This window comes from Nelumbo lutea, chromosome 7 (assembly GCF_056320005.1).
Source record: "Nelumbo lutea isolate HS-2025 chromosome 7, American lotus-T2T, whole genome shotgun sequence".
NCBI lineage: Eukaryota > Viridiplantae > Streptophyta > Magnoliopsida > Proteales > Nelumbonaceae > Nelumbo > Nelumbo lutea.
This window is the reverse complement of record NC_142690.1, coordinates 36,112,325-36,135,276: the sequence shown is the minus strand read 5'-3', so window position 1 is coordinate 36,135,276 and position 22,952 is coordinate 36,112,325. Positions and strand designations below refer to the sequence as shown.

At 39.3% G+C, this 22,952-nt stretch overlaps 1 protein-coding gene across 2 annotated transcripts in view; it reads right to left on the bottom strand.

Annotated features, from left to right (window-relative positions):
* The window catches only part of LSD1 (LSD1 zinc finger family protein), a 47,287-nt gene extending 24,335 nt beyond the window's left edge, over positions 1 to 22,952 (bottom strand). For both annotated transcript variants that reach the window (XM_088953623.1, XM_088953624.1), the window contains exons 1-4: positions 22,519 to 22,952; positions 15,565 to 15,678; positions 2,822 to 2,935; positions 2,020 to 2,132 (exon numbers count right to left, since the gene is read on the bottom strand). In XM_088953623.1, the coding sequence (XP_088809749.1) occupies positions 2,020 to 2,132; positions 2,822 to 2,935; positions 15,565 to 15,676 (339 nt within the window). In that variant the 5' untranslated portion in view covers positions 15,677 to 15,678; positions 22,519 to 22,952. The remainder of the gene's footprint in view (positions 1 to 2,019; positions 2,133 to 2,821; positions 2,936 to 15,564; positions 15,679 to 22,518) is intronic.

Here is a 22,952-nt window from a genome sequence, read left to right as displayed (position 1 = left end):
CTGAATTGTTAGCTTTGCTACAAGGTCTTCAGTTAGTAACAACTGGGGTACAGATAGGTAGAGGTGGAAAGAGATTCAAAATTATTTGTATCATGGACTAATAGTAGCAGTCAGACTCCATGGACTCTTAGACATGCTTTTAGGGAGGTGAAAAGTATTGCTAAGGACAACTGTTGAGTTTAAATGGGTGAGAAGGACTGCAAACAGATTAGCTGATTCCCTAGCTAAGCAAGGAGTTATGAGACAGAATTTGTTTTGGGCTGCTACGTAAGATTGAGTGTAGCTTTTTGGGGTGGCAGTCTTTCCTCTTTGTATTAACTTTTTTTTTTTGAAGAATAAAAATAAAAATTCATTCAGAAAAGGAAAAAAGAATACAAAAGGAAGCAAACCCAAAGAACCCAACAAAGATCTCAAGAGTCCCATACTAAAACCCAAAAAGCTTTAAGATTCTCTCAAAACAAGCTTTAAGATTCTCTCTCATGTTTGTTACCTGCAGAAACACGTCCTTCCCCAACCTCCTCCCCCCCCCCTTTCAAGCCTCTGTAAACCCACAGGGAAATCCACTTCTGAAGTCAAAACAGCAGGCTTTCCAGAGCCATGCCTGCTCCCATCTGAAACCTCAGCTCAGCGGAGTCGCAACATTCCTCGGCACCTCTGCCACCCAGAGGACAGATATCAGAACCTTCATTTGCTGAAGAAATTGGGAAGCTCATGAGATCCATGCCTGTTCCTTCAATAAACTCTTCATACCACTCTAATCATACTTGGCAATCATCCAGATCCACATTTCTCCCTTATTCTTTCTGCTTTCTTTCAAAGAACTTCTAATCAGCGCCCCACTTCTTTTAAACTTTATCTTCAATCTTATAATAAAACTTCTCTTTGCTGATAAAAATAAATGGATATCTTCTCCAGTCCTATAGGACACAGAACTACCGACTGTTTTACAAAGATTGAAGCTAGCCAAAACACGATTATAGAGATCCTATGGCAGATAGAGACTCAAGGATAATAGGAAATTGGCTCAAAATGACAATATTTTTTTCTTGATTGGTGCTCAAAATAACAATAATTGTTCTTGGATTTATAGAGTCTTGGTGAGAGAATCATTACAAATAGCAAGCAAGTTGCAGGTTATATTTGTATGGACCCAAAGATCTTCCAACTGCCTAGCTAATGCAACAGCCAGGCAAGATTTTAATAGGAAAGCTCTGTATTGAATTAGGGCAGGGGATAGATTATTAGTGTTAGCCTATCAAAAGAAGGAATGTTTGGCACATTTGTCTTATATATCATTTTTTCATACAAAATAAAATTTTTCCATTACCAGAAAAAAAAAAGACATAAGGTAGTATAATCAAATTTGACTTAAAATTCAATTAACACACATATAACTAAAAATTTAATGGCTCTTTAACCAACATATGATGGAAAATAAACAATAAGATTTCATAATAGGTCTTAATAACCTAAATAATATTACCCCGGTAAAGGGTTTAAAATAAAAGCCCCTAGAAAAAGTAAAAAGAAACAAAGTAATGAAAAGCTAGAGAACTAGGTGTCAATTGAATTGATTTTTTTTATAGGAGTGTCAATTGAATTGATTTGAATCACACAAACCATATAAATCATAAGATTCATAAATTGAATCCTAAGATTAAAATAATAATGGTATGATTTTCCAGAAAAAGTTTCAGAATAAGTTTCAAATCAAAATCCCAGTGGTATTTATTTATTTTAATCATAGATTGTATTGTAAATTATACGATTTTGACAACTAGTACAATCTTTATCTTCTCAAAATAGCTGGCACCAAAATGTCATCTGTAATAATCTATCATCAAAGATATTGTACTTTGCACCATTAAATATGAATTGCAATATTAAGCATATTCATTAGTAAAATATGATTATCAGGCCATAAGAGTATATAGTTGTGGCTGTGTGTGTCAGAGAGAGAAATAGAGGGGGGAGAGGAAAAAAATAAAACTGCAGAAAAGAGTTGTAACTTTTACTTACACCAATGTTCGTAATATAATGACACAGTGCACATTTAACCGATGGTGCTCCATATGGATACATAAGCATTGTATGACACTGGCCACAGTTCACATGAGCATATGGAGGAGATGCTTTGCATGCAGAACCAGAGATTTCAAAAAATTAGTACAATACATGAATTCATCTATAGGCTTTTAAAAATCAGGAATAAATAAATAAATAAAAAAAGATGGTAGTGAAGAAGAAAACGGAAGCATATAGAATCTTAAAAGTTGTGGTGCCTTAGCCAGGTCTCAATTTTCGTAGATCAATTAACCACCAGAGATATAATCCCTGTCTTCATAAGAAGCAACCGACCTCCAAGAGGCTATACCAGCACTAAAGGAGAGATCTCTTTACACATAAACTGATTTGAAATTGTTAAGGCAAGTCCTAACAGTCCAACTATTATATCTTCTTGATGGTAACATTGGTAAGATATGACATATAAGATGCAAACGAAAAGATCAGTTGATCAAAATGGTTACATTCATCCCAAAGTATATTTTATCTATGAGAACTCCTTGGCTGTAGTCATCAAATGTTGGGTCCAACCCCCTAAGAATGTGCAGGCATGGTGGAGAAAGGAAAAATATGGGAAGTGTCTTTTTCCCATTCTCCCCTAAAGACACAAATATTTATGACTACAAAGGGTGAAACAATACATACATGATTTACAACCACAACAATATGTTTCCATCAAATCTTTGAAGTATTACTATTAATATGGAAATTGATCATCAGATATTTTTCACAAGCATTCACAGGAAAAAAAAATTACCTGCTCTTACAAGGTTAGTTGTTTGACAGCAGGAGCATCTCACACTTGTCGCCCCACGTGTGTACATTAGCAATGTCCGGCAACCTCCGCATATGAGCTGAGCCATTTCCATTCCTGCATCAAGTATGGTACAGCAAAAGATATAACTCATGATGATTCAAGAGGAGAATACCACAGAGGTTTAAATAAACCCATTTAAAACCAAGATACTCATTTAGATACTAAAGAAAAAAAGAAATTTTGGAACAATAAACAGAAAAAAGAAAGATAATATATGTTTGCACAACTGGTGACCTAGCAAAGTGCTGTCAAAGAAAATAACTAAACACCCAAGCCTGTTTCATGATTACCGCAAAAGTTCATCCTTCAACAAGAAGTCTCTGGAAAGACTGTCCAATCTGGAAACTTAACTGGATGAAAGTGTTCAGTCGGGAAAAAGATTTGGTATCTAATCTGGTAACCAGGCCTCATGGCCCCTTCTCCTTAGAATGGATCCTCTTCCACCCGATCTGTGAATCTCCAACAATGTTTATCTTCTATACCTGCACAATCAATAAAAACTCTGCTCTAATAGAATCACCAATACCTGCAGGGCCCAAATAGGGCACATTATCCACTCTTGCCTTATATTTCTCTCTACATTTGTCCCCCCTTTATCTTTCTCCATTGAAAAAGAACTAGAAAATACAAGACTGATGATGGAACCCAAATAGTCTATAAAAAGAAATAATTTCTGCTAAGTCCTGCTATAGAAGCTGGTCTTGGGATCCAGTTGGTATTACCACACCCTATTGGTATGCTCTATGAAGAGGCATCCGTCAAGCATAGTCTGAATTTCTGAGAAGCATTCAATAAAAGATTAGTGATGGGACCAAAGTGAGGTTTTAGCTGGATCCTTGGTGTGAGGAATGTACATTTTGAAGGAGATATACCCTTTATTTAAGGTGACTCAAGACAAAACAGGTTCTAGTTGTTGATATTTTCTTTATCAAAGGGAATCGGGGGCATGAAATCCCACCATTAGGAGTAACCTAAATGAGTGGGAGATAGGACCTTACATGGACCTTATAAACAAAATTGGCTTGGTTAACTGGAGGACAGGTACTGAAAAGTGAGGTTGGATGTGGAGTGAAAATGGAAACTTCTTCGTGAAATCTTTCTCTAGCAGACTGGCTAAAACTGGGGAGGCCTATTTCCCTTGGAATAGAACGTGGCATACGGTCAAGATTGCCTTCCAACTAAGGATAGCTGCTTTGAATAAGTGCTTAACCACAAATAACCTAATCAAAAGGAGTATCCTGATTGACAATGCTACCTGCATTATGTGCAATGAATGTATGGAGTGAATGAATCACTTTTTCCAGCATTGCAGTTTTACTAAGTGGATGTAGGATAGAACATCAGGCATCTTTGGAGTTCTTTTTTCTTTTTTTCTTTTTTTTTGTGATCAGTAACAGAAATTACTTTTCATTAAAATACTATTAAATCAATACATATGAGACTGGAGCTTACATCCAGCAAGGCAGCAACCCATTCATATTTATAAGGTCCATTACAATTCTTCCTAAAAATATTGTTTGTAGACCCCTTGCTTTGCTAGAACATCAGCCAACTTGTTTGCCTTTCCCTTCACCCATCTGTAAGTAGCTTCCTAGCCAATCTTCTCATCTCCCTTATACCTTTGGCCCTGGTGTGGACCGCGTGGATTGAGAGAAAGACCAGAAGTTTTGAAAACAGGTTTAGCTCGGACTTCAGAGGATACAATTGTAGAGGCCCTATGGGACAGGATATATTCATGAGTTACCAAAACCTGCTCTAGTGCTCTGATGGATCTCTTTCTTTCAATCAGCAGCTTCAAGTCCAATGGAAAAAAAAAAAAAAAAAAAAGGTTAAGCAGCCACACTTGTTTCCATAATTTTCAGCAGCCTTAACCCATCTTTAAGGCTTCAGATTGTGCAAGGCACAAATAGAGTGGCAAATCAGGAGAACCTGAAGCAGAGCATGAATACATCACCAAGGGTTAAACAATGGGGAGAGAGGACAGATTGCCAGATTAGGCAAAGGACAGAAATGCTTCCCAACCAACTTAGGGGGACAGATAATTACCAACTCTCTGAACCAGTTTGGGAGGCCGAGAAATTCTGCCCGGAGTCAACTCCACCCCTCCAGTTAAACCCAGGTAATCGAGTAAATTCAGTTTTTGTTACTGATGAGTCTTCTGTGTCCTTTGTTCCAGATTCCGATCCCATTCCAAGCTCTGCAGCCCCTATATGTGAAGCCAGCAATGGAGGTGGGTGCCTTAAGATGGTGGAGAGGCTGATGAAGGATCAGAAAGGGGAGCTGATAGGAAGGTACAGGAATGAGAAGGTGTGGGAAATTATTGAAGGAGTATTTAATGAGATGGAACAAAATGTGTTGAGGAGGGAGGGTATGACTGAGATCAGAGGGGAGGGGTCAAGAGGGAGAAGATTAGGGAAGGAGAGGAGAAATGAAGGGGAAATGGCAGGGGGAGTACTGGTGGAGGGAAACAGGAGGAGAGGATTCAATAGCAGAATTTGTGGGGAAACTGGGATGTAGAATGGAGAACTTGGATGTCCTGAAAGGCGGTTTACAGAAGAGAAAGGAGGAGATCAAAGTGAAGAAAAGGAAACTGAGTGAAGTTGAGAGGTTGAAAAGGGATGTGGAAGGTGATAAAAAGTTCGGGGTGAAAGGAGATAGAAGAAAAGGGGGGAAGTAGTGGGCAGGTGAAGAAGGGATTTAAGAGAGTTGATAATGAAGATTCTTAGCTGGAATATGAAGGGTATAGGAAGTGCAAGGAAAAGAGCAACGATTAAAGAGGTGTTAAAGCGATTTGATCCGGACATTGTATTAATATAGGAGTCCAAAAGAATGGAGTTTGATGGAAGATGGGAAAAGAGTATTTGGAAAGCTAGGGGGATCAATTGGGTGGCTGCCCCATCATGGGGAGCCTCAGGGGGGATAGTTACATTGTGGAAGAAGGATGTGGTTGAAGGTGTGGAGGAGCTAATTGGGAAAAATTCAATTTCCCTAAAGTTTAAGCAGCAAGGGGATGGTTATGAGTGGGTACTAACAAATGTTAATGGTCCAAATGATTACAGAGAGGAAGGAATTGTGGGAGGAACTGGCTGATGTCAGAGGACTATGGGATGGGCCTTGGTGTGTGGGTGGGGATTTCAATGTGATTAGATTCATGGAGGAAACCAATATTAGTAATCAGAGGGTGACAACTAGTGTGAGGAAGTTTAATCGGTTTGTGGATGCTTTTGAACTCAAAGAGATACCTTTAGCCCAAAAGTCATTAACATGGTCCAATCTCCAATCGAGTCCTATCTACTCTAAGTTGGATAGGTTTCTTTTCTCATTGGATTGGGAAGACCACTGGGGCCACCTTGCCTCTAGGGATCTTCCTAGATTGACCTCGGATCATTGGCCAATTGTGATATGCAAAGAGGAGAGGAGTGGACTTGCCCCTTTTAGGTTTGAGAATATGTAGTTGCTCCATCCTGGGTTTTCCACGAGAGCTAAGGAATGGTGGAGTGAGTGCAACCCACTGGTGGATTGGGAAGGCATGAGATTTCATAAGAAGCTCCAATTTCTGAAAGCCAAGCTCAAGGAGTAGAATCAGTTGGAATTCGAGAGATTAGAAGAAAGGAAAAGCACACTAATGGATCAAATTGAGTTCCTTGATTCGAAAGAAGAAAGGGGAGAATTTGGAGAGGTAGATAAGGAACAAAGAAGAGGCTTGAAAAGGCAGTTAGAGGATTGTCTTCATAAGGAGGAAATAAATTGGAGGCAAAAATCTCGATGCAAATGGCCGCAAGAGGGAGATAGAAATACCAGATTTTTTCATTTTGTGGCAAATGGAAGGGGAAGGAAAAGCATGATCTCAAGATTGGAAGTCGATGGTGTTTCTCTAACACAATAGGATGAAACAGCAAGGGCATTTGTTGAACACTTTAAATCCATATTACGAAGGCCATTCAGGAGGGGGATGTGGCTAGAAGGTATAGATTGGCCAGATGTAGGGGAGGATAATAAGCAAAGGTTCGAAAGAAGGTTTAAGCTGGAAGAGATTAAAAGGCTGTATTTTCTATGGATACAACAAAAGCTCCAGGCCCGAATGGTTTTACAATGGCATTCTATCAAGACTGTTGGGATATCGTGAAAGGTGACCTTCTGCTAGTGTTTGAGGAATTTTATAGAAGAGGTGTGGTCAACCCGGGTCTGAATTCCACTTTTCTAGCATTAGTGCCAAAGAAGAAAGATGCTTCCCACCCTACGGACTTTAGGCCAATCAGTCTAATAAATAGCTTGTATAAGATCCTATTAAAGGTTTTGTCTTTGAGGTTGAAGTATTGCCAACAATAACCTCTCCAAATCAAGGAGCCTTTGTGAGTGGGAGACAAATTACTAATCAAATTCTGATTGCCAATGAAAGTGTGGAGAATTTGAGGAAGAATAGGAAGAAAGGAGTGATCTATAAGCTAGAATTGGAAAAGACTTGTGACTTGGTGGAATGGCCATTCTTGATGAAAGTTATGTCCAAATTTGGGTTCAGGACTAGATGGTGTAAATGGATTGTGTTCAGAACTTTCATTATTCTGTGCTAGTGAATGGGATAGTGATGGGTTTCTTTCTAGCTATTAAGAGAATAAGACAAGGTGACCCCCTATTTCCTTTCCTGTTCACTTTGGTTGCTGATGTACTGGGGAGGTTGATTCATAGAGCAGATTCTAGGGGCCTTTCAAGAGGATGGAGACTAGGGAGGGAGGAAATTCCCCTTACCCACTTACAGCTTGCAGATGACACAATTTTGTTTTTTGAAGGTGGGAAGTTGAGGTATTTCAGGAATATGAAGTTGGCGATACAACTTTTTGCGCAAATGTCCAACCTAAAGGTGAATTTTGAGAAAAGTTGTGTTGTGGGTGTGAATTTGGAGGAGGGTAAAATTAGGGAAAGTGCAGAAATATTGAGTTGTGAAGTCTCAGGTTGGCCATTGAATTACCTAGGGATGCCTTTGGGTGATAACCCAAAGAAGGAGAGTTTTTGGAAAGATTCGAAAAGAGACTTACCTCTTGGAAGAAGAATTATCTTTCCCTTGGCGGGAGGATTACACTGATAAAGGCTACTCTAGCTAACTTGCCCATTTACTTCCTTTCAGTGTTCAAAATTCCTGCAAAGGTATCTAACAGATTGGAGAAGATGATGAGAGATTTCCTATGAGAGCCGGGAGAGGATAAAAGGGACCATTGGGTGAGTTGGGAGGTGGTGACTAGAAGTAAAAACCTTGGTGGCTTGGGGCTTGGGAACATCAAGAAAAGGAATATGGCTCTTATGGGGAAATGGTTGTGGAGACTCCCAATAGAAAAGGAGAGATTATGGGCTAGAATAGTGGTAAGCATACACGGGATGGAGAAAAATGGATGGGATGTTGGGATCCAAGCTAGGATCACAAGTACGTCATCTTGGAAAGCCATTCACAATTTTCTTCCAAATTTCAGCCCTCTCATCAGGTATGATCTGAACTCAGGTAATTCCATAAAATTCTAGGAACAAACTTGGGTGGGAATGCCCCTCTTAGGGACTTGTTTCCTTTTGTGTATGCCCTCTCCGAGTTAAAAAATGAGCCAAGTTCTTCCTTTATTACCCCTTCACCTTCCTCTTATAAGTTTGGGTGGAATTTGGTTTTGAGAAGGGATGTGAGAGATACAGACTTGGATAGTATCTCGAGCCTCCTTGGTATCCTTGACAATATTTTCTTGGACCCTACTAAATTTGATTCTAGAATTTGGACCCCCACCCCCACTGGCTCATTTTCTTGTGCCTCTTTTTTCAAAGTCTTAAGTCAGCCCCCTAGTCCTGTTGGCCCTCCCTTTCCGGTTAAGGACATTTGGTGTAGATTAATTCCCCCTAAAGTTGGTAGTTTTTGTTGGGAAGCTTTTCTAGAAAGAATCAACACTAGTGATATGCTCCAAAAGAAAAGACCCAAGACATGTTTACCCCCTTACTGGTGTGTTCTTTGTAAAGCGGAGGGGGAGACTGGTTTTCACCTATTGGTGACTTGCCAATTTCCTAAGTCCATTTGGGTGTGGGCACTATCCCTTTTGGGTGTAAATGGAATCCTCCATCAAATTTGCAAAGTCTTTTTCCCCTTCTTTCTTCAGATGCCGATTGAAAAGGGGAAGAACCATGTGGAGATGTTTGAGGGCTGCAGTATGTTGGACCCTATGGGATGAAAGGAATTCCAGAATTTTCTCTAGAGTAGAAAGAAGCAATGAAGAACTGAGTGAACTGATCCATATAAGGATAGTACAGTGGCTGAAATCTTCAGAGCTGTTTACAAGCTTCACAATGGATGATTTGTTGAGGAAGTGGAGTGAGATTGCTAAGTGCACCCAGACCAAAGCAATCTTGTGTGTGTCTTGGACACCCCCACCTGCCGGCTTTTTAAAACTAAACTTTGATGGGAGTAGTCGGGGGAATCCTGGACAATCGGGGATTGGAGGTGTGTTTAGGGATGAGAATGGGCTTGTTTCAGCCATGTTCTCCTGCCCAATTGGAGTGGGTGACTCTCTCATGGCTAAGACCATTGCAGTGTTGGAAGGAGTTCAAAGAGCTAAGGAGATGAATATGAGAAAACTCATCATTGAAGGGGACTCAGAGGTGGTGGTAGGGTGTCTGAATAAAGAAAATAGCAGATTATGGATGTACAGTAATGAGAGGAGGAAATTTAGGTGGCTGGTTGAGATGGAAGTTAAGATCAGCTGGGCGATAAGATCAGCTAACTCTTTTGTGGATGGGTTAGCTAAGCAAGGAGTCGAGAGGGAGTCAATGTTTTGGGCACAAATGTAATTTTTTTCCTTTTTGTTCTTGAGAGTTTTAAGCTCCAGTTGGAAGATAAGAAGGTTTATCTTCCTCACTGTAATTACTTTTATGATTAAGTAATGACTTGTTACTGATCAAAAAAAATCAAAAAAAAAACAGAGCTAGAAAAAAGAGGAAAGAAATAAAGAGATCTATGGCTGAACCTGCTCTGATACCATGTTCTCAGCCATGATGAATGTACTTCTAAAGCCAAGTCAGCCTTGAATTGTATTGCAATAATACAAACAACATTCTTTTTGAAAGGGAAAAGTAAAGATTGTATTAATAAAAAGGGGAGATGTTTGAGGGCTGCAGTATGTTGGACCCTATGGGATGAAAGGAATTCCAGAATTTTCTCTAGAGTAGAAAGAAAAAGGGATCTTGAATCTGTTATTCGTCAAGAAAAAGGGATCTTGAATCTGAAAAGTCCAATCTTTATTGCAAAAATTGATCATGCTGAATTCTGATGGACAAGCATATTTGTAAGTGAAAGAAGAGACCGAAGGTGGGAGAAAACTTTATTCCTTTTAATAAAATTCATTTCCTTTTATGCTATAATTGCTATTAAAGAAGGTGAAAAAAAAAATATAGTGGCAGATTCCTACCAAGTTCTTGGGGGTAATGCCATCTGAGCTCCTACTTTTTGTAGGAATCTTCAAGACTGGGAGGTAAATAATGCTCTGGAACTCCTCCAAACCTTGAGAAATCAGAAAAATAGAATGGTTCAGGAGGATGGGTGGTGCTGGATATGAGAGAAAAATGGTAACTTCTCTTTAATCTCATTTGTCAGAAATCTAAGAAGGGTCGGGATACACCCCTTCCCCTGTAAAATGGTGTGGAAGTCCTAGGTTCCTTCTAAAATTAATTTCCTGGTATGGACTGTTTCTCTGGGTAAATATCTAACCAGAGAGTTTAGTTAGAAGAGGGCTTCAGATCCAAGATTTGAACTGTTTGTTCTGCAGGCAGCACCCAGAAAATAAAGGGAAGCCCATTGCACGAGGCTCCCAGCAATGCGGGATCTTGGGAGGGACATATGTAGGTAACACCTAGAAAGTGCTGAACACATTTTCAGTCACTGTCAAGCAGCTAGGGAGCTCTTGAGGGCAGGGGCACTTTACCAAGACAGCCAACCTGAATCGGATAATGCCTATATCTCTCGAGAAGCTGTTGACGGCTTGGCCAATTAGTGCATCAAGCAGTCAGGTAAAGCCTTGTGGGAGATGCTGCCTGTGGCTATAATATGGACAATTTGGTCTCAGAAGAATAGAAGGATCTTCAGAAACAAGGTCAGAAGAGATGAGGAGCTGGTTCAGCAAGTTGTTGGGAGGTTATCTTCTTGGACCTCTGCCTGGAAGGGATTCCATCACGATTCTATGAAGCGGTTTTTGCATTCTAAGAGTGTGTGAGACTTGTGACTCTACTTGTATTGCTGGGGAGAGCTTAACTGTTAAGGGGCTTCTCTCCATGCTCCCTTATTGTAATTTATCTCAATCAATGAAATGTATCTTAACTTCTTCAAAAAAGGAGAAAGAAAAAAGGTGAAAACACTAAAAAGGAATGCATCATAACTAGAACCAATCACTGAAAAATTATAATTGTACCCCCTGTGATAGGATCCAATCAGCACCCTTGAAGACTTATTCCAGAAAGAAGAAGGCCTTACAACAGGTCCTGATATGGCATAGCAATGGTACTTGAGATTTGGACTGAATTGAACACCAAGGGTATTTTTGTCATTTTTGCAATTTTCTGTGGGGGTCCAATGATAGGGTTTAAATTGTCTAGTTATAGTTTGTTTAAAAATTCAGAGTCATTGTGTGTGTGGTGGTGAGGCTACGTACGGAGGTCTCCTTGAAGGACAAAGGAAGACCAGGTGTAGGAGGTAGGCTAAAGGCTAGGGCAAATGAGAATGATAGAATGATGATTTCATTATGAGATGGACCCCTATTTATAGGGAGAGATCCCGAGGTCCCGAAAGGAAGGAACCAAAAGTATTTGATTCCCACTAGGAAAGGGAATCTCGGATTCATTGTTCACTGCTAGGGTTTCACCACATGTCTTATGAGATATCCCAAGGACGAACTTTCCTTTCGTCCAAGGATTCTCATAATCCGCGTATGCTACTTCCTTTTGTGACCCTTTTAACCGACGTGGCGTGGGTGACGTCATTACTTAGTCGTCGCACCCTTATTAGGCCTACAGAACGTCTCATCATGCGAGTGATTTAAAGACGCACGTGTTTCTAATATTTATTCCGGGCCTTAAGTAATTCCACATTTGTCGTGGGTCTGCGATGGCTTTGAGCTCATCATAGATCCACACGCGTCCAAAACTCATTGCGGGTCCGTGCATGTCTGAACTTATTGCAAGTCTATGTGTGTCTAAAACTCATCGCAAATTTAGGCAAGCCAAAGTTCATTACAACTCATTTCGGGCACGAGTTCATTACAAACATGAGATCATAACTCATAACAGACGTGCGATGAGTTATGGACTCATCACAGGCATCCGTGTGGTATCAATTCGACGCCCCCTGTGCTCTGATGGTCCAAGTGACCACTATGTATCTACACATTGCATAAGATTAGAGTGTGTGAGTCTTCTTTAAATTGAAATAGGATATGACAACTTAGTTTGAGTCCTACTAGGATTATTGAGTCTAACAGTTTGACTCCTAAGACTATTATGAGTCTAACAGTTTGACTCCTAAGATTATTATGAGTTTAAAGTTTATAAATATGTATGGACGTTTTATACAAAGGCAATGAATTACATTGAGTTTCCTTCAGCTTATGCTAGCTATGGTGAGTGATTCCTATGCCCTAGAGTGATTCTAGGCACCCTATGAGTGATTCCAGGTATTTTTCACTCCTCTTTCTCTCCCTATTTTCTCCCTTATTCCTTCAAAAAGCCATTACAGACATAAAATTCTGATCAAGAAGACCATTCAACATTCCCTAAGGACTAGAAGTCTAGAACTGAGCTGGTCCTACATAAGTGCAAAGCCCTTATCATAAGTGCAAGCCCGGCCCAAGTCACAATACAATCTATGTTGTGGTGGATCATTTCTCCAAGATGGCTCATTTCTTACCTTGCAACAAAGCACATGATGCTTCACATATTGCTACTATATTTTTCAAAGAAGTGGTTCAAGTTCATGGAGTACCTTCTATTATTGTATCAGATCGGGACACCAAGTTTATGTGTTATTTTTGGAAGACGCTTTGGAAACTACTCAATACTCAGCTGAAATTCTCTACATCGTTTCACCCCCAAACAGATGGTCAAACTGAGGTAGTAAATAGAAGCTTGGGAGATCTTTTACAGTGTCTAGTTGGTGATCATACTTCTAGATGGGATCTAGTGCTTCCAATAGCTGAGTTTGCTTATAACAGCTCAGTAAATAGATTCATAGGAAGAAGTCCATTTGAAGTGGTGACTGGTATTCAGCCTAAGCGGATTTGACTTAGTTACCTTACCACCAGATACACGAACTAGCATTGAAGCAGAAGCATTTTCTAGGCACATAAGAGAGATACATGATGATTTTAAGAGAAAAATTGCATTGAGCAATAATTTATACAAGGCTAGAGCTGATATTCGTCGATGGTTGGCAAATTATCAAGAGGGAGGCATGGTTATGGTACGTATACGGCCAGAACATCTTCCTAAAGGTGTGTACAAGAAGCTCCACACAAAGAGTTTCGATCCTTACAAAGTCATCAAGAAGATAAGTTCTAATGCCTATGTTCTAGAGTTGCCAGATGACATGGGAATTAGTCCTATCTTCAATGTTAAGGACTTGACTCCTTATCATGGACATGTGGATTCTTTTAAGACTCCTATACCTAAATTGCCAACTATTGCAGCTCCAAATGATATTCTAGAAGATGTTTTAGATGAGGAAATAATACCTACTGCTACAAGAGGGTATCAGAAATTCCTTGTCAAGTGGAAAGGCATGCCTATGTCTGAGAGTTCTTGGATCACTGGTGAAGACTTTCATGCTTTTAACTCGTCGGGGTCGAGTTCTTTCAAGCCAGGTTGAGATGATAGGAATCGATCAGCACCCTTGAAGACTTATTCTAAAAAGAAGGCCTTACAACAGGTCCTGATATGGCATAGTGGTGGTACTTAGGATTTGGACTGAATTGAAAGTTCTTTTCATGCTCCACTGTTTGCTTGCACAAGGAAACAATGGGAATGTCAGCCCCAACAAGAATAAAAGTTCTTTTCTTTTTATATTGATAGTTTTTGTCAAACAAGTGTTCCCCTCCTTCCCATTTTTTCACACCAAAATGGTGAGACCCAATTCCCAAAAATTGAGAACTACAATCTTATCTCATAACATCTCAGAAACTAAATGTGGGGAAAAAGAATAAAGAACATTCCCTTTTATCCCTTACTTTCCTGCAAGCCAAATGCATCCATAGAATTTGAATTTCAGCCCTAGCGTTCTAAATACTCAAAAAGGAGTATCATGGCAACAGATAAGTTGGAAATATTTAATTTTGGGTTTAACTTTTCTGAACCACAACAGTTTCAATGATGGAATGACCAGCACATTCCCATTCTCTCTCATTGAATCCTTTTAAGGTATTTCTGTTTCTCATCATTAAATTCCACTAATTAAATTTCAGAATCCTTTGGAAAAGGAAAGTAACAGTTGAACCCAATCTCCCATGGGATCTTGTCCTCTCGCTTCAGCCAGCTTATAATCACTTTCGAATCTCCTTCGATCACCAACTTTCTGATTCCAATCTCCCATGCTTTTTGAACTCCAAACACGGCTGCCCTCAACTCTGCAACTGTGGAATCCCCTTCCCCTAAAGGTCCAGAGTACAAGAATACCCATTCTCCTTTGTCATTTCTTATTACCCCTCCCATTCCAGCAGCACCCGGGTTGCCAAAACAACTACCATCAAAATTTAGCTTGAAGAAATCATAATGCTAACGGTCTTCTATTCACTACTTTATGAAATTGCCCAAAAGAAGCCTTGGCATGTGATTGCTTTGAACTTCATAATAACCTGTATGGTGCCCCAGATTTAGAAGGAAACTCAATGATTAGGAGATCCCTCTATTCTCAGACATGCTGCATAAACTACAGGGCATATCCCCAAATATGGATCAGATGGACAAAAGGGTAAGGAAGTGGGACAGATATGGAATGTTCTCAGTAAAATTCATGCTCAAGCACCTGAATTCTGAGTCTGCAGGTTCCTACCCGGCTAGTAAAATTTGGGTCCTAAAGATGCCTTTTAAAGTGGCTCTTTTAGCCTGGACAATCTGTTAAAAAGAAGGGTTCCAATAAACAATCCCATTTGTGAACTTACTCTAAGGAGAACAAATCTGTAAATCATCACTTCTGCACTACAAATTCCCTAGTTCTCTATGGCTGGATGTTTTGAAGTGTTTTGGGGTGGTAGGATGCTTCCAAGAATCTGCTCGGGCTTTATTCAGTGGTTGGTACCTCTGAGGGCTAAGTAAAAGGGGCAAATTATTATGGAAAATGTGTCCTGCTGCAATTATTTGGATTCTATGAACTGAAAGAAACAAAAAAGTCGTTGAAGGGCAATCCAAATCAGAAGAGGAAGTCAGATTCACAGGTACCCTATGTTCATGGCTCAGAATCCTCAAACCCTTTCAAGGAATACCTTATAGCTCTTTTATTTTTTTTTTTTTCTTTTGATAGAGAATCTCTTTTTGTAAACAGAAATGTTTAAGTCTTTGTTCAAATTGCACAGGTACTCCTCCATACATTAATGAAATACTACACTTTACCTTTAAATAGACAAAAAAAAAAAAAAAAGTTCTAGTTCTTAATAAAGAGGAAAACAGAGGGGGAAGAGGGATACCAGGAGGTGGGACTGAGGTAACTGTGCTGCATATTGCACAGCAGACATTTGTAGCTCCTCTTGGATAAAGGAGAACGCTCCTACAGCCATTGCACACAAGCTGGCTCTGCATTCCTGAAATGTCAACAATTCAGTGAATAAACCATCAAGCAACCAGAATTTTGGATAGCAGGCACCAAATAGCAACACAATCTTGGATATTATTAGATAGAAAACACCAAGACCACCAAATAATAAGGGCGTGAGGTATTTTTCTCGTAGATTGTGCCACAGGAGCACTATCATAATTTTATTTTATATTAGCTGTTGCCCTATTATAAATAAAGCTCTAGGTGTCGCCAGCCTAGATTTTCGGCTCTCTAATCTCTCTCCTCTTCTCTCTTCCTCTCCACCTTCTCCATTAGTCTCATTATTTCTCATTAGATAATATGGTATCAGAGGATATTTATGGGCAGTAGAAGCATTCAGATCAAGTGTTTTTTTTCGATCAATAACTGAAATTCATTAACTTTATAAAAGAATAATTACAAGATTGGGAGAGGAAAACTGTCTTACCGAGTAACAACTATGCAATTACAATTGATCCCAAAACAAATGATTCCTTCCCACCCCTTGTTTAGCTAAAACATCAGCAAAAGCATTTGCAGTACTTTTAACCCAGCTGAATTGCACTTCCATATCTTTAGTCAGACATTTAAATCTTTTTTTCTCGTTGCTGTACATCCAGAAACCCTTGCCTTCCTTTTGCAACTATTCCACTACTAACTTTGAGTCACCTTCGATAATCAACTTCCTAACATCCATTTCCTTTGCCTTTTGCACTCCTTCCAATGACAGCCATAACATTCAGATCAAGTTTTTCTTACCTAGAACTTCCTTTTTTGATCTGAACAACAGTTTTCTCTCTTTTTTCCTTTTTTTCGTGGATGTAGCACCAAGAAGAGTATTATTTGGTGACAGAAGAATGCTGTCAAAGGTGAGGTGGGTGCCTTCTCTCTGTGCTGTAAAGGTTCGTGTTATCCCTTTTTTGATAGGTATCTGTGGCTCTTCATTGCCATATGTGTTGTGTGGACTGGTGATGACTAGGGCTTGATGTTTTTGGGCTATGCAGCCAGTGTAGTTGATGTTTCAGCAGTCTAATTTAGTACACCTAGGGTTTATACTTTTTTCTTGTGATTGTGTGTCAGAACTTAGAAGTGGGGTGTTTCTTTCTTCAGCCTCGATTTTTATATCTCCAGTGACCTTTTTTTCCTTCTGATAGGAAACGGTAACTTTCAATAATCAAAATTTAAAGAAAAAGAAGAAAGGTTCAGGTCCCAAGGTAAGGGAACTGACCCCCAAACCCCCAAAGTAGTTGATTCTTACAATTCAATCCAAAAGAGCTCAACTCTTTAACCTCTTGTTTGGCTAAAGAATCGGCCATACTGTTTGCTGATCTTCTCACCCATCAAACAGAATAGTCAAAACCCTTGAAAGACATCTAATTTCCCTCAAAGCTTGTTTGTGAGTCCAAATCCCCATGCTACCTGTTTGAAGCCACCCTATAACCAATTTGGAGTGTACTTCCACTTCAATTGGCTGAAGGCACAACTGTCCGGCCAATTTCAGCCCTTGTAATAAGGGTAGCACTTCAGCTCTCAAGGAGTTGCCTTCTCCTATAGGCCCAAAGCATAAAGCCACAGCCTTCCCTTCCCTATTTCTTATCATTCCACCTATTCCCAGAGGACTCAAATTGCCTTGTGAACTCCCATCAAAGAGCTTGTAAATTTGGCTTGTAGGAGGGGACCAAATGTCCCTGAGAGTGGCCCTTGAGGACGCCACTACTTCACTCCTATTCCTCCTAAGAAGTCTTTGAAAAGGTAAAAGGAGAAGTCTTTGATGTCAATTAATTCTTCCTTTGATCTGCCCCACTCTTGAAAGATATTATTATTCCTTTCCTCCCAAATTGCCCACAAAATTGCTGCTCTTGTATTGTACCTCTCCACATGGTTCTACCTCCTTTCTTTGGCTGACTGAAGAAACATACTACAACCTGTAACACTAGAGGGGAGTGTCCATCTGCACCCAAAAAGAGAAGAGACCCAACCCGAACAGGAGATTAATAAGAGGGTAGCCGTCTCATCACAACCAAGACAAAGAGAATAGATTTTGGGAACAGGAGATTAATTAGTTGGTAGCCATTTCATTAGATTTTGGGATGCAGTGATCTACCATCGATCCAGGAGGTATGTACTACCCTAGTCCAATCTAGTAGACAAAATGTGGTGGTTACAACTGAGGGGGAGCAGCAGATTGGCATTATCTGTTAAGGGTGGCAATGGGGTGATGAATAAAGGTGACTCCAAGAAAGGTGATGACAAGGACAGACTATGGTGTACCCATTGTCGTCCTAGACATACATGTGAGACCTACTGGGCAATCAAGAATCAAGAACAAAATAAAATGCAAAGACAAAAGAAGTAGAATACAAGAAATATGGCACTCATGATTCTCAAACAGTCAGAGTAACAATGTGACTACTGGCACAACTCAAGAGCAACATACTGGTTCAAACACTAAAAAGGATTTCATTAATTCCTTCCATGACCACCTAGAATCATATGGTAGGGCCTTGTGTTAGATGGATTGTCAAGCTAGTGATCCCTCTACTTCATTGGCATCTATATCAGAGAATGCTACCTCTGCTTTCCATGTTTCCACACATGCTCCTGAATCCCCTTGGATTATTGATTCAAAGGCCTTCTACCACATGACCAATAAGCCAAATTTGTTTCAGTCTTATAGCCTTTTGTCTAAAAGGGATAAAATGATGATTGCAGATGGATCATTCTCCACCATTGCAAGTCAGGAATCGGTATTCCCTTCTTTATAGCCTTGCCCTTACAAATGTTTTGCATGTTCCAAAGCTTCCTCTTAACTTACTATCTATCAGTAGTATCACTCATTCCTTGAATTGTAGTGTAACATTCTTCCCTTGTTCTTGTGTTTTTCAAGATTTAACATCTGAGAAGACGGTTGGTAGAGGAAATATGGTGGATGGTCTTTACATCCTTAAGAATAAGGCTGAATTCGCGACATCAACATCAGAGTCAAATAATTAGTCGAACCAATCACACAAAACTCCAGTATTTCTATGGCATAGTTGTCTTGATCACATGTTATTTGAGCCATTAAAGTATTTGTTTCCTGCTTTGTTTAAGGGTCCATTTGGTTCGTAGTCAAGATCCATCGGAATCAGAATCGGAATGGTCTATTCCTCCCGCCTATTTGGCTCAAATGGGAATTGGAGTTGGAATCAGAATTGGTTGGAATGGATTCTCATTCCCAAGGGAGGGGGCGAATGGCCATTCCCTCAAATGACGGAATGCCATTCCACTAGCAATGGGAATGAGATTCCGATTCTTCCCAATCAAACAATTGGAATCGGAATGGACTATTCCAATTTTAGACCCCTGTTCCCATAAACCAAAGGGACCCTAAGTCTTTTTTAATGTCGAATCTTGAATGTCAAACATGTTAACTAAGAAAACACTGTAGAACATGCCTACTACTATATCGTCTAAAAATGGTTACAGATATTTTATTAGCTTGATCGATGGATTGTTCATGCTATACTTGGATTTTCCCTATACACTTCAGAGAAGAAGTTCAAAAAATTGTGAAGGTTTTCCAACAGACGATGTTTACTCAATTTCATATGGAGGTTCAAATATTTCAGTTAGATAATGCAAAGAATGTTTCCATGGTGATCTCAATGAGTTTTTTGCTTCTCATGGTTCCCTTCACTGAATTTGTGTGCTAAAACTCCACAGCAAAATGATATTGCAGAATTAAAAAAACATCACCTTCTCAAAGTGGCTATTGGGATGATATTACAAATAAATGTTCCTAAGTCTTTTTGGATGGATACTGTGCTTCTCGCTACTTATGCGATCAATAGTATGCCCTCAAGAATGCTTCACTATAGGAGGGGAGAAACTCAATGGGAGTGAAGTCAAGAATATGGAGGCGGTTTGTTCCGACTTCCAAGGAAGAGTTTGGAAAAGAAGGGGAGGACAGGTTTTCTGAAGGAGACAAGAAATACTCAAATTTTGAAGTCACGGTTGGCAGGCTTGGTCTTGGAGTTGATCTAGGCAAAGAAGAAAAACAGAGAGTAAGGATGGTGAGGCTGTTACTTCAGAGACAGTTAAGATAGCGCGAAACTCAAGTAAGTCCCATATTGTTCATGTATCAAAAGTTTCCTCAAGGTCGAAAGATGGTTTGATTGGGACTGGTCCGACGAATAAACACAAGAGAGTTTATAAGAAAAAAGGATCAAAAACCAAAGTTTGAAGAAGAAGGTGTTAGAGGGGCAAGGAGAAGAATTTCATGATTCTGATGAGGAGAAGGTGCAGATGTTGGATTCTCTTGGAGATGGTTTGGAAAGGCAATCTAGGTCAAAGGATAAGCAGAAGGAGAGAACCTGAGACTTAGAGAGGAATTCTAAGAAGTCTCAATCAGTTTGCAAGAATAAGGAAGGCAAAGTGAGGATTGAAGATTTGGCAGACAAGAGTGCTAAAGTCAACAGGAGCTTAGGATTGTTCTTTTCAGGTGGAGAAGAGTTAGCTAGAAGGGCCTTTGAATTATTTGAAAGAAGTAAAAGGGAAGAGAGGTTGAAGAATTCTGTAGCAAGGGAAGGAGATGAGGCATGGAATGAGGAAGGTGATGGGAATGAAGAACTGTTTGAAGGAGATGATTAAGGAAGATGTAAATTTAAACAACTGCGTTATTTTCTACTTCAAATATGGCCGTTGGATTTTGGTCATTACTTTTGAATATTTGAGTGTTATCCTAACACCTTGGTTCGCTTGTACTTTGTTTCTTTTTTTTAATAAAATTTTATTTGTACTCTTCCAAAAAAAATAGTTGGATCTTTTGTCCACTACCTTTCTTTCCTCACCCACCAAAGGAAGAAAATATAGTTGGAGGTGCACAACGGAAGTTGTGCTTTCAAGCATTTAGGAAGAAAAGAATGCAAGAATTTTCAATAATAAGAAATTGGAACCACCAACAGCCATTGAACTGACCATAATTCATATGGCTCACTGGATGATGGCATAAAGAATTCAATGGAATACAGATATACTCTATTATTCTGGATAGGGAAGTTGTGACTGGTTTCTCTCCTCACTCGCAAATCACAACATAAAGAAGGAATGGCAGCCTCCATATCAAGATAGAATAAAATTAAATTTCAATGGATGCTCTGTTGGAAATTCCAGCCTTCAGGTGTGGAGAAGCTTTTAGAGACAGCACTTCAGCTTTTTTGGTACATTACTCTGGCCCTAGCCCTACTGAGGAAGGGCCCTCCCTTAGGGCTGCAATCCCATCTCCACAACATGAACCAAAGGTGGGACATTCAAACAGGTTGGAAGGGAATTTTTGTGGAAGTAAACTCTCAAATTGTGATAAGCTGGATGGAATATCAAGCAGAAGGACCAGATAGCCTGAACAGCTCATGTGGGTGCCAAGGTCAGCCAACCCCTTAGCTGATGGTCTGGCATGTAAAGTGGGTTATAGAGGCAACCTCCAATGGAATATACCAGGATTGCTCAACACAAGTTATCAGCAATCTTGTATTTTTCGGAAATTCTGTGACAGTAACTTCTGTTTTGTTCATTCTTTCTGTTTTCCCTCATCTTATCTTATGGAAGATAGACAGTGATGTTAGTTCTTGTATCGTTTCCACATCTTTTAAATCAATGAACCCTATGTTTCAGTTGCTAATAAAAATTACAGACTAAAACCCCAAAACTTGTACTAATACCAGGTTTTGTTGTATTTGTTTACTTTTAACTTGGAAAAACACTTCTGCATTAGTACCTACATAAGTTATTTCTAGTGCTTAGGTCTCATATTTGCCTTGAGTAAAAAGGTGACTTGAGTCTCTGGATTTACCCTTTCACTGAGGATTTATCTGAAAGGATTATACACAAGTAATGCACAACTTGTGATCACCCTATTTGATCAATTTAAAGATGGTGTATCATTTCTACATTTAGATGAGAGGTTTTTCAAATACTTCAATCCTTTGAGCTTGATTTTCCTTGTGCCGTCCTTCTTTTAGTTGATTTAACTATTTCATTTAAGAAAGACAATGACAAATACTAATTTCAGGTGGATGTGTTGTACTTTTTAGATAAGCAAAACTTGTAAGAATGTGTCTCATGGCAGTTCTTCCAGATACAACACCACCTTGCATGACTGGGGAAAAAGAAAGTGTCAGATGCTCATACACAATAAGTAGAAATAAATATTATAGATATGTTGAGTTGATGAGGAATGAGAAAACAGAAAGCTATTAATGAGAGTATGTGTGTAAAGTAATTAAGAATGCTTCGCAAGTTTTGGAAGAGTAGATTTGGCAACTGCCCTGCAAATTGTGTCATTCGTCACTAACTAAATATTTTGACAATTCTCTAGTAGTTGCCCGTCCTTGTAACTAAACCAATCATCCTTGCTCTATCAGTCTCTCCAGTTCTTGAATGTCACAAGAAGAAAAAACTAATGTGAAAAGAGAATTTCTTTCTTCTTTCTTCAGCCCTCTCCCTGCTTCTCTAATACCAATTAATCTCAGTACATGTAAATAACCATATTTCTGATGCAGAATTTTTTTTTATGAATGTTTCTGCTGCAGAAATCTTTTTATGAATGTTTCTGCTGCAGAAATTTTCATCGATTACAGACACAATTAAACTACAGAAAAGAATCAAGCATTCAATAAAAATTCAAATTTTCATATTAAACTTCACAAAACATAAATTTTACCCAGGTTTTACAAGATCAGTATCAGAATTATAGAATAGAGCCCAAAATGTCGACAGAACTGAAGATTATCGTAAAAACGGTAATTACGATTTCTAATAATGAGAATCAAACAGACCAATTCAGCAACGACAGCGGTTATAGGATTACCTCTATGAATCAGAAAAAAATACCGACTTTACGAAATAGAGAACCAAAATCCTCAAACAGAACTCTGGAATTCGGTAATTCGAACAAAACCCTAACGACCTCTGGAGATTTTAGCAACCAAAATTCAAAAATTTTTGTGCAAGCAATCCCTGTCTCAACTGGATAGAAACCCTAAAATTTAATTTTAATCGAATTCCCCTCTGACAAGTCTTCTTCTTCCTTGCGACGAAGTTTTCAACAAGAATTAAACGGAAAACCTCCGGACCGTCCAACCAAATTTCCTAATGGACACCTAATTAAGCGTTTAACAAAAGTGATTTGGGCGCATCCCAGTTTTGATAAGACCGCACCTAGTTAGTGGTTCTTTTGCCTTTTTCCTCAGGGATGTTCCCGGTTTATCAAAACTTAGGATGCGCTCAAATCAAATCATCCTT